Below are 12,391 nucleotides of genomic sequence, written 5' to 3'. Positions count from 1 at the left end.
CCCCTCTCTCCAAGACTCTACCGCCTCCTTCTGGATAGCAGCATGCCAGGGACCTCTGGGTATGCTTAAAATCCAAACCACAGCAAGGACCCTTCTGCCGAAGGCTCGGCTCTCTTCCAGACTCTCAAACATGAGCCTTAGGAGACAAGCTCCCACCACTTCTAACCCTGGCAGTTTGCAGTCTGTTTGTGACCTGTCTTTTTCTCATTGGAGTCTGTGTCTTTGGTTCTGAAAACTTAGAAGGATGTGCCTTAGTGCTATTTTTCCCTCGTGCCTGCAATGAATTCTTTCAGCCTTAGAAATCACCTTATTTCCTTCCCTACATCTAACCATTTTCTTTGCTATTTTGATTCTACAGGTTGAACCTCAGATTTCTTTTTTATCAGAGATTTCTTCACCTTTATTCTTTTTTTTTCTTCAGTGATTTCCTTTTTTTAAAAAAAAAAATTTTATTTCTATGTGCATGGGTGTTTTGCTGGCCGGTATGTGCACCACATGCATGTAGTACCAATGGAGGCCAGAAGAGGGCATCAGATTCCCCAGGGACTGGAGTTGCAGACAATTGTGAGCCTCCATGTGGTTGCTGGGGATTGTACCTGAGTTCTCTGGAAGAGCAGTGGGTGCTCTTGATCACAGAGCCATCCCTGCAGCCCCACTTTTATTTTGATTTTTTTAAAAAAAAATCCCCAAAGTTCTATATTCATTTTCTATTTCTGTGTAGCAAATTCCCAGGTTTGGCAATGTGTATGGGGTGGGTTGGAATTCTGAGCATGACATGATCAGAATCCTCAAGATTCAGGATCTCACACTGTAAAGCCCAGGTTCCATTAGAACTGTGTTCTTGAGAAGCTTGGGGTTCCTGTCTAAGCTCACTACAGTTGCTGAGATTTGAGCTTTTCGCCCCTGTAGTACCTACTGATGACCTCAGCTTTTAGATGCCACTTCCTTCTATCAGGAGTTCACAAAATGGCTGTTTGCCGTCCTCCTTGTGGCTAGTAGGTGGTAGTCTTTGCTCTGCCATTAACCTTTGTTTTTAAAAGCCTGCCTGACTAGATGTGGCCTACCCAGGATAATCTCCCTTTTGGTGAACCCAATAAATATTGTCTACAAAGTGATGGGCTTTTTATTTTTAAATACAAGGTCTTTTTTTGTTGTTGTTGTTTTTTGGTTTTTCAAGACAGGGTTTTTCTATGTAGCTTTGCACCTTTCCTGGAACTCACTTGGTAGCCCAGGCTGGCCTCGAACTAACAGAGATCTGCCTGCCTCTGCCTCCCAAGTGCTGGGATTAAAGGCGTGAGCCACCACTGCCCGGCTCAACAAGGTCTTACTATGTATCTTAGGCTGGCCTTAAACTTGCTGTATAGACCAGGCTAGACTTGAACTCACAGAGATCCACCTGTCTCTGTCTTCTGAGTGCTAGGATTAAAGGCACGCACCACCATGCCCCAGCCAATAGAAGTGATGGCCTTTATATTCTCTGGCTTCATCCACACTTGAGGATGACAGGGTGCTATATGGGGTCTGTTGGGGGACGAAGGAGATCAGGCATTATAGGAATCATCTGAGAAGTTTGTTGACTACAAGCTCTAATATGGCTGATATATTAATTATTGCTTTAAAAAATGTTCTCTGCTATTTACTGTGCTTTTTTATTTTGTTTAAGTTGACCTCTACTCAAACACTTACACTGTTTCCAAACACCTAGTGTCTTGTGTAGCTAGAGTTTTCCTGCCTGGCCCACAGTCAGGACAAATTTCTGTCACCCACCAGTCCCACAGCCACTCAGACCCAACCAAGTAAACACAGAGACTTACATTGCTTATAAACTGTATGGCCGTGGCAGGCTTGTTGCTAACTGTTCTTATATCTTTTTTTTTTTTTTTGGTTTTTCGAGACAGGGTTTCTCTGTGTAGCTTTGCGCCTTTCCTGGAGCTCACTTGGTAGCCCAGGGCTGGCCTTGAACTCACAGAGATCCGCCTGCCTCTGCCTCTGCCTCCCGAGTGCTGGAATTAAAGGCGTGCGCCACCACCACCCGGCCCTGTTCTTATATCTTAAATTAACCCATTTCTATAAATCTATACCTTGCCATGTGGCTCGTGGCTTACCGGCATCTTCACATGCTGCTTGTCACGGCGGTGGCTGGCAGTGTCTCCTCCACCTAGCCTTCTACTTCCCAGAATTCTTCTCTCTCCTTGTCCCGCCTATACTTCCTGCCTGGACACTGGCCAATCAGTGTTTTATTTATACAGAACGATATCCACAGCAGTCCTGGTTCAGCCATTTGTCTGTGATTGGAAGCTATGTGCTCTTGATGGAGGGTGGGGTGCCCCTTAATGGACTTCTCCATAGGGTGACATGATGAGGCCCCTCCTGTGTTATCGAGTATGCTAACATAAATACCACTCCTACCCCTCACTGTGGGGCCATACTGTTTGGCGGAGGTCCTGCACTCTCCTGGCCAAAGTCACCACCCTTCACCCTCCCCACTGGACAATGAGGGTAAAAGCAGCTGAGTGAAGGATCTTACTGTTCAGTTTACGGTTTTCATCCAGCTGACTCTTGTCACCTTCTCTCCTGCCATTGTGCATGAGCTGGGGAACTCTGGGAATCTCTCCGCAGGGCAATTCTACTGCTGTTAGCGGGACATCTGCCAGTAATTGGCCCAAGGGGTCGAATGATGTCGTATGGATCCATTTGGTCACTCCTGTTTTCTCTCCACACCACATTCTTGCCCAGTGCCTCTAGGAATCTTCAGTTCCTGACTTTGTCTGGGTCTCTTTGCATCTCCTGCCAAGGCCTCTCTCAGCAGGAGCCTGTGCCTCAGCCTGTCTCTGCCATGGGAGTTTTGCTGCGCCCGGCCTCGCAGAGTAGACTTTCTCATTGCTAGTTCCTCTCCCTTTTGGAATTCCATGTGGTTCTGGAGCTTTTCTCTTAATTTCGATTTACAGGGACTAAACTTACATTGCTCTCTTCATCCAGTCCACTTTGTATTTTTGTAACACTATTTTCCCTTGCTTTCATCATAGAATAAGCTGGGAGACACGGCTCTGCACGCAGCTGCCTGGAAGGGTTATACAGACATTGTCCAGTTGCTACTGGCAAAAGGTAAAGTTTTTATTGAATTGACCTGGTATTTGCTTGCCTTGAAAAATAGCTCCTAGCAAAGCAGGCCATTTAAAATAGTAGGAAGACTAAGTTTCCTTCCATTAAAGCTGGAGTTTTAACCTCTACTCTTATTTATAGTACATCATTATTATATGAGATGAAATTATTGGAGTACATTTATGGTACTTTTTAACTGTGAATTAAGACCTTGATAAACTTAAAAAGTACATACAAACGTATTACTTTTAGAAGGAACTTGCTATGCATATCTGGATTTTAGGGTTTTTTAGGGAATCATGTCCTGGGAAAGTTGGTTAGGCTCATGTTTGCTTGGGAGAGCCTGAATCAATAGCAGAAATGCTGTAGATGCTCTTGCCTAAGCTGAGCCAGTGCTGAGGTGTGAACGAAGGATGCTTTGATCCCATTTCTTGCTTCTGTGCCATTCAGAGCAAACAGCTAAATCAGGGACCGCTCATCCGTTTATCTGCTTGTCCCATAATTATTAACTGCTCTTACAGAGGGCTGGCCATGCTTGTCACTCAGGGGCTTGGCCCAGAGGGCAATTCTGTAGAATCTTTCTCCAAGCCACAATTTGTAGATTCTGTCTTTAGGAATCTTTAGGGAAAGTGTTGTAGAATTTATGAGCAAGGATGTTTTTGGTTAAAGTGAGATCATGACCCCAACCCCTGGTCTAAAAGATTACTCACCACGAGGACGATTGTTGGGTTTTTCTAAAGGTCATGCTGAAGGCTGCGCTGTCTAATGTGGCCGCCGTGAGCAGTGTGCTGCTGAGCCACACTTAATGTTTTGTTTTCAAAGTGGCTGCAAGCACCCATGGTACTGCATACATTGTGGGAACTGTGGCTGTGGTAGAAGGCGAGGAAGACAGTTTGACAGCAGCCCTCAGTACCACTTCTAGTGAACCCTTTAAGTAAACCTGTGAGCAAGGTCTTCAGGGATGCTGCTCATGATAGTGTTGGAAATGATGACAATCAGGAAGAACTGACTCCTGTCATTAGAGCCGTGATGAAATCAGTTTTGGCACATCCACAAAATGCAATACCTATAAATGTTCAGATACATCGAGTTTTGTGCATATCTAAGAAAAAGTGCACCATTATTTAATTCCTGTTAAGTTAAAAATGAAGCTGTAAGGCTGGCACGATGACTGAGCAGGGGAGGGTGCCTGTCACCAGCCTGAGGCCTTGAGTTCAGTCCCTGGGACCGGTATGGTGGAAGGGGAACACCAGCTCTGGCCTTCCAGGTGCAGCGTGACACAGGTGTCCACACGCATACATACAAAGAAAACAAGTGGAATTTACAAATGGAATCACAGAGCGGCACAGGTGGTTTGGCTTTGTGCACAGGTTCATATGTGTGCAGATCATTGGCGAACGTAAGAGAGACGGCTCAGGCCCACTGTAAGAGTGGTCTCCTCTGAAGAGCTTAGTTCAGGGGAGTAAATCAGTACTGTTGAGTACACTTCTGTACTTCTCGTTCTTCAACAATGCAGATGTCTCTGTGGATTCTGATGCAATTTGTAGCACAAAGGCGAGGGAAAAAATGAGTGGAAGAGGGCTTGCAGGGACAATGAATTGGGGAACAATGAATTGCCTATGAGTTTTATTGTTTTGCCATTCTGCTGATTTACATATGAATGCACCTGCAGATATAAAATATTAATCCCCTGACATTCAACCCAGTGGAGTTTTCTAAAGGCCCTCATGAACTGAAGGAGAGGGAAAGGGTGTGCTAGATGGAAGCCCCAAAGCCTTCTGCTAAGATCCACATAACCCTTGGGATTTACCCAGGACCTCGTAATGGCCTCATTGAAAAGTCCTGTGCAATCCCTGTCACGTTCATTCTGGGCCAGAATTGTTCTCTAGGTAGCTTTGCCAAAGTGACTAGCTTTGGTACAGAGGATTGGCTGCCGTGGTCCAGTCCTCAGAGACACATAGTTTCCTTTTCTTGTGTTGGAAGGTGCCAGGACAGACTTGAGAAACAATGAGAAGAAGCTGGCCTTGGACATGGCCACCAATGCAGCCTGTGCGTCACTCCTGAAAAAGAAGCAGGGAACAGGTATTGTTTTATGTTGCTCTCCTTCTTGTGCTTATGACCAAGACTTAACATCTTTCTATTGCAAAAGGGTTTTGTTTTTTTTTTTTTTTAAAGATTTATTTATTGGGTTGGAGAGATGGCTTAGTGGCTAAAAGCATTGGCAGCTCTTCCAGAGTCCTGAGCTCAATTCTCAGCAACCACATGGTGGCTCACAGCCACAGATAATGGGATCTGTTGTCATCTTCTGGCATGCAGGTATGCGTGCAGATAGAGCACCATATACATAAAGTAAATAAATCTTAAAAAATTAAGATGAAACAAAAAAATTAAGAAAATATTTATGTGTTTTATGTGTGTCTTAGTTAGGGTTTCTATTGTTGTAAAGAGACACCATGACCATGGCAACTCTTATAAGGAAAACATTTAATTGAGGGGGCTTACTTACAGTTTCAGAGGTTCATTCCATTATCATCATGGTGGGGAGCATGGCGGCATGCAGGCAGACATGGTCCTGGAGGAGTAGCTGAGAGTCCTACATCTTGCAGGCAACAGGAAGTCAACTGAGTCACTGGACATTATCCTGAGCATAGAAAACCTCAAAGCCCACCCCCACAGTGACATACTTCCTCCAGAAGGCCATACCCATTCCAACAAAGCCATACCTCCTAATAATGCCACTCCTTATGAGATTATGGGGGCCAATTACATTCATACTAACACAATGTATTTTTGAGTTTTGTCTACATGTACATCTGCACACCAGGAGATGGCGTCAGATTCCATTATAGACAGTTGTGAGCTGGCATGTAAATTCTGGAAATTGAACTCAAGACCTCTGGAAGAGCAGTTAGGGCTCTTAACTGCTGAGCCATCTCTCCAGCCCACAGAAGGTTTTATTCCCCTCCCCCTTGATAAATGATTGTGAATTTTTAATATATACCACTGATGTAAATCAGATCTAGAGTAGAATAATAGTGTCAGGTATGCAAATTTGAAGGCAGGCTCTTTCACGGTGTGTTTCTTCTGTTCTTTGCTGATAATGGGTTTGCTTTCCACCCTCACATCATGGCTTCTGGGAGTGGCTGAAGACAGATGTAACTGAAATTCAAGTTCCCCACCCCATGGTTACATTATGCTTTAGATTTAATGAGGGTAGCAATAAGTTGTCATTGAAATTATTCCAGGCTTTGCCAAAGATTTTGCATCTATTCACAGTGTGTAGATGGTTTTGAAAATTTAAAGATGAGGTGTACATTCTTTTTGTTTGTATTTTTTGAGACAGGGTTTCTCTGTGTAGTCTTGGCTGTCCTGGAATTCTCTCAATAGATCAAGTTGGCCTTGAACTCACAGAGATCTGCTTGCCTCTGCCTCCCAAGTGCTGGAATTAAAGGCATTTGCCACCAATGCCCAGTTGAGGTGTACATACTTAAAGATTAAAATGTAGATGTGGGAAAATAAATTTGAATGAATGAAGTGAAAGTTATACATGGTGGTTGTTTCGAATGAAGGGGTTGTCTGTTACTGTTCTGTTGCTGTGAAGAGACACACAACCAAGGCAACTTTTATAAAGGAAAGCATTTAATTAGGGGTTTGCTTACAGTTTCAGAGGGTTAGTCTGTGATCTTTGTGCTGGGGAGCATGGCAGGAGCAGGTAGATATGGTGCTAGAGAAGTAGCTGAGAGCTTTGCCTGCTCTTCTGTAGGCAGCAGGCAGAGAAGAGGAGGGAGGGAGAGAGAGACGGCTTGGCATAGGCATTTGCAACCTCAGAGCCCACCGCCAGCAACACACCTCTTCCAACAAGGACACACCCCCTAATCCTTCCCAAACAGTCCATCAGCTGGGGACTAAGCATGCAATTATGTGAGCCTGGGCAGTGCAGGGCATTGTCCTTCGATCCACCACAGCGTTGAAACACACAAGTCACCTGCACCTACTCAGGGGCCGGCTGTTTATTGGCCTCTCTGTGTGCATCCTGTGAGGACCTGCCTTACATTCTCCATCCCACTCCCCTCCCCTTTCTCTCCCCCTAGCACTGTGCTTTCTCCCTCCCATTCATCCATATTCCCTGGCTGGCATGGAGCCCAGAGAGGTTAAATACATCAATAGATGTAGACAAAGGTTTGATGGAAGGGACCATGAGAGAGAAAGAGGGAGGGAGGAGCGAGTGTGTTTGTGTGTGGCGCACATGTGGAGATCAGAGAACAACTTGCAGGAGTTGGTTCTCTCCTTCCACTGTGGGATCTGGGGATTGAATTCGGGTTGTCAGGTTGGCGCCTTCCGCCCACTGAGCCCTCTCCCAGACCCTCTATTGTCTTAGGTTTCATACTCCTTCAGAGTATGAGCCAGGGTTTCCCCCACCATCTAAGAAGAAACAGTGTAACGGAAGCCTTACTTAGGCAAATACTTTGCCTGGCTGCTCATTGTTAAAGCCTTGGTAGAGCCTCAGTGTCTACATTTCGGGTGGTCCACATCTGTAGGATCAGTGTTTGCATTGTAGAGGTGAAGGACACTCCGTTCCATGTTAACCTCATTATATCATTTATTATCTCTTCCATTAAATCTTTTTCTGTCTAATGGAAAACTGGTTATATTTCTCTTTATTCCTTTGTTTGTTTTTGTTTTTTTGAGACAGGGTTTCTCTGTGTGTAGCCCTGGCTGTCCTGGAACTAGCTCTGCAGACCAGGCTGGCCTCGAACTCACAGAGATCCACCTGCCTCTGCCTCCTGAGTACTGGGATTAAAAGCGTCCTCCACTACCACTTATTCCCATTAATCTTGAACCCTGTAGAAACTAATCCCTCCCTCCAGTGTCCATTACCCTGAGAAGTGGCCACACAGCGCGTCGCTCTTGTACCATACCCGGCTTCTAACAGAAACAACAACAGAGGCACTCCTTAGTCCCCTGCCTTAGCCCATCAGAAATCGTCAGCATCCTTCCTCTTGTCAGGGCTTAAGGGAACCTCCCAAATTATCCTCCTTGCCCATTAGCAAGTCCCATCATCAGCCTGCCCATGAACCTGTTGCTCCTCTTGTAGTATCCTCCTCTTCAGCTCACATACAGTGAAAACCAGCCTGAAGTTTGGTGTTTTAACCAGGAGTTAAACTGCTGTTTCTTTAAAGACATTCATTTATGGATGTGGGCTCTAGAGGGAAGGACAGAGTGTTTGTTAGCTTAGCTGGTAGTGCCTGCTACAGATTTGGGGGAAGCCATATTAGCAACGGTGTGGGAGAGAAACTAGAAGCCATGCCTGTTGCTGGGTGGGCAGCTTTTGCTTGAGGTCAACCTCCTGGTCCTTGGTGTCCAGTTGGGTCAGGAGGAAGGGCTGTGGCCTAACTTCCTTTCTCTGCCACTGACTTCCTGTTGCTAGACTGGTACCTTCAGAGAGACTCCACTGAGGTCTAAAGTTTCTTAGGCTCTGAAGGTTCTCATTCTCTGTCCCTTGAGCTGGGTCCTGACCAGCAAGCCATCTTTCTAGCTCGGTAGGGTTCTCTGCCCATCCTCCTGTACCCTCTGCAGACTCGGGACAAGTCATATTTCCGGTGTAATCTGGGCTGTAATAGCGAGAGAGTATGGTCAGGATCCCTTGCTGTCCTGCAGCAGTTAAGCTCTGACAGCACGTTTGTTGTTTTTTTATTTTATTTTGATTTTTCGAGACAGGGTTTCTCTGTGTGGCTTTGCGCCTTTCCTGGATCTCGCTCTGTAGACCAGGCTGACCTCAAACTCACAAAGATCCACCTGCCTCTGCCTCCTAAGTGCTGGGATTAAAGGTGTGCGCCACCACTGCCCGGCTAGTTTTTGAGTTGCTGGAAAGTGTAAGAATTTGACATGCTAGCCAAAGAGGCAGCAGTTAGAATAGCTGCCTTCCTTCTGACCTCTGTTCAAGATTGCTTTAGTATTTGACAGGGTCCGGCTTTTTCATTTATTTTATTTATTTTCATTTCAGTCTCTTGCTTCTTTGTATACTTAATTTGTCTGAAATAAAACTTAGGCATCTGTGTTTTCGCTTTCCTTTCTCCCTCATTAGTTATCTTTCTATCACCTGCCTTCAGGTAAGGCACAGGCTGTGGACTGACTGATGCCACTTGTGAAGGGGTTGCTGGTGTGCTCCCTGCGGGCCACAGTGCGTGTGGCAGGTTGCTTTGTGCAGCGGCAATCAATCAGACAGCTCATCTCCCCACCAAGTGCCTCACTCTGTCAAAGGGCTTGGCAGCGTCTGCAGGAGTAACGCTTCATAGGCTGAAAAGCAATGGTGGGAAGGATCTCGGGGACCCCATAGTCCCTCAGTCAGTCCCTCAGTCAGAGGGGAGATCGTGTTTTGAATTGTCAAAAGCACTGAAAGTGAGAAAAATTCTGAACCGTTTGTGATTTCTCTCTTTTGCCTCCTTCCTGTTTTCTCTTCAGACGGGGTTCGAACGTTAAGCAACGCCGAGGACTACCTTGATGACGAAGACTCAGACTGATTCCTCCTGGAACTGCTTTGATGCCTAAACTCCTTTTGCTTTTGCCATTCCAAAACCTTGGTTGTTTTGCCGGAAGAGTATTGATAACCGTTCTTTTTAAAGTCTTTACGAACGTGGCACTGTTGCACTGTGATCTGTGATGAGTCGGCATGGCACCGGTGATTCTCACCCGTGACTTGCCAATAAGCGCTGGGATACTTTGCTGTATAAAATGCATATATGTTCACCAGTGTAGAACAAGAAAAGATTATTTCTATTTATCAAGCTAAAGGAATTTTAATAATTTTTTTCTTTTAAAAAAATCAGGATTTTTTTTTAAAGTTCTTTACCTCAAGGAATGGGATGTTTTGAGTGGGTTTTTCAAGGGGGAAATGCTTATTATAACGATAGACCAAAACTCTCAACAGAATATTGTCAGCTCTTCTGACAAAAATAAACATTTAAAGAGTCTTTGTTATCTGTTTTTGTGCTATCACTCACTGCTGGTAAATAAATAAAGCTTTTTGTACTCAGGTAAGAACTGATTTTTATCTTACTTTTAGATTGCATTTTATATTGGTTAGCACAGAAGAATCATAGTTGTGTTTCACTCACAGCTTCCCAGATCATCAATTGCATGTCTTAGAAAAGATAAAATTTTAATAGTTACAAAATACTCAGAATTGTATTCAAGGTAATACTTAGAACAGAGAAACTCAGTAACCTCATTTCACTTTGATTAAAGTGTGGAAGCTTTAAAAATCTTGATTTCCACCAGGTGGTGGTGGCACATGCCTTTAGTCCCAACACTGGGGAGGCAGTTCAAGGCCAGCCTGGTCTATAGACCGAGTTCCAGGACAGCCAGACTTACACAGAGAAACCCTGTCTCAAACAAACAAACAAAAATCTTAGTTTCCTTATGAAAGCTGCCATAATTTCCAGTGTGGTATAGTTAGGAAACAGAGCATTTCTCTCTTAGCTAATTTTTTTTATTTTTTAACGTATTCAGATGGTGCTTTGTTCTGTACTATATTTGCTATGTCATATGTATTTTTGTTCACTATGTGTGTGCTAGCATTTGGCGGACAATCACAGTATGCAGTTTGCTGATTCTATATAAGCATCAGTTAGTCCCCCCCCCCCCCCTCTCCTTATCAGACGCTCAATAAGTGTTTCTGAACGATCTTCATTGTGTTTTTTGCTGGCAAACGGGCATTTGGATTCTTTTGCTTAGTCAGGTGACATAGGGAGCCTTTTGCAGTACTGACATGACCCTTCATTAGAAGTTCTTATTTTTGCTGGGCAGTAATGGTGCACGCCTTTAATCCCAGCACTCAGGAGGCAGAGCCAGGAGGATCTCTGTGAGTTCAAGGCCAGCCTGGTCTACAGAGTGAGTTCCAGGACAGCCAAAGCTACACAGACAAACCTTGTCTCAAAAGACCTCCCCCCGCCCCCCCAAAAAAAAGAAGTTTTAATTTTGTGTCACTGCAGAAATGTTAAAGATGGCACGGTCTCATCATGTGTCTAGATTCCCAGCCCAGGACCCAGAAATATATTTCCAAGAATTCACTATTCATTTCAAAAGGCTTATTGGTCATGAGAAGGAAATTTGTGAAGAAGGAAGTGGGTCAGCTCAGGAAATGAATAACCTACGTAGGTTCACCTTCTGGCTATAGCTGGTTTCTCTCTGTGGGTTAGGTCCCTCGAGAAAGGTACCCGGAGGAACCAGGTCGAGGTTAACCAATTTAGTAGAAAAAAACCCTTCGAAACATTAACAGCAAAGCATGCACTCCGAGAGTAATTAAGGGTGGTATCATAGTCTCCAAATAAATGTGTTTCTTTCTGGTTGTTTGAGATGACGTCTCACCAGACTGTCCTGAGACTCACTGTGTAGCCCAAGCTGTCCTCAAGCCCTGCCTTTGCCTGCCAAGTGCTGGAATTGTAGGCATGAGCCACCACGCCTGACTTGTTAATAAGTTTAATCTAGCCATTTGCAGTTCTTTATAAGCAGAAATGGAAGCATACCAATTCCTTCCAGAAATGTTCTCTCTTCCCATAGTACTTGGAAGGCTTTTTCACTGAAACCCAGCATGTGCCTCAGCAAAAAGCTTTTAGAGATCCTGAAACATTTCATTCTTCTGTCCTTTGCAGGCAGGGCAGTTAAACAGTTATTGACAGGGCAGAGACGGTATAAAGGTCATCTGGAGGGAAGAGAGTCACATTTGACCTGTGCTACTGCATAGGCATGCTAGCTGCCTCATCCACCGTGTCCAGTCCCCCATGGTCTCATCACGTGGGTCCCCCCTCCCCAAGCCTTTGCTGCCTGAGCAGGCAGGAACTCTCGACCACGCTGCTCCTTGGGGTCCCAACTTTGAGTTGCTTAATTCTAGCTGATAATAATCCAACTACTTCACCACTGTGTCCCCTGTGTCCCCTTGCCGTCCTCCAGCTCCTGTGGGACAGCACCAGGCCCAGACGTTTCAAGGCCATGATGCATCCATCTTGCAAAGTGGATTCCCCCTCCATGATTCCACCTCCCTGACATGAACTGACTGGAGTCCTTTTGTAGTTGATGCTATTTCCCCTCTACTTCCTGAAGCCTCTTTTGGAATGGTTTCGCCATGGCGATGGTGAGAGCTAATTTTAGGCAGGGGCAGGGCACTGGGTGTCACACTCTGGAAGGCAGACGAGCACCCCCACTTGAACCTGGCCTACAGAGTGACAACACCTGTCCTTGTACTCTAGCCTTTCCTAGCCCAGACAGCACCTCTAACCCTCTAGGGGCTGAG

The 12,391-nt window shown here is 45.2% G+C and overlaps 1 protein-coding gene across 1 annotated transcript in view; it reads left to right on the top strand.

Moving 5' to 3' along the window:
- Positions 1-10,073, top strand: part of Ostf1 (osteoclast stimulating factor 1) — a 47,300-nt gene extending 37,227 nt beyond the window's left edge. The window contains exons 8-10 of the mRNA XM_028874893.2: positions 3,027-3,105; positions 5,086-5,184; positions 9,565-10,073. Of these exons, the coding sequence (XP_028730726.1) occupies positions 3,027-3,105; positions 5,086-5,184; positions 9,565-9,623 (237 nt within the window). The 3' untranslated portion in view covers positions 9,624-10,073. The remainder of the gene's footprint in view (positions 1-3,026; positions 3,106-5,085; positions 5,185-9,564) is intronic.
- The last annotated feature ends 2,318 nt before the right edge of the window (positions 10,074-12,391 follow it).

This window comes from Peromyscus leucopus, chromosome 1 (assembly GCF_004664715.2).
Source record: "Peromyscus leucopus breed LL Stock chromosome 1, UCI_PerLeu_2.1, whole genome shotgun sequence".
Lineage (NCBI taxonomy): Eukaryota > Metazoa > Chordata > Mammalia > Rodentia > Cricetidae > Peromyscus > Peromyscus leucopus.
This window is presented reverse-complemented; position numbering and strand designations above follow the sequence as displayed.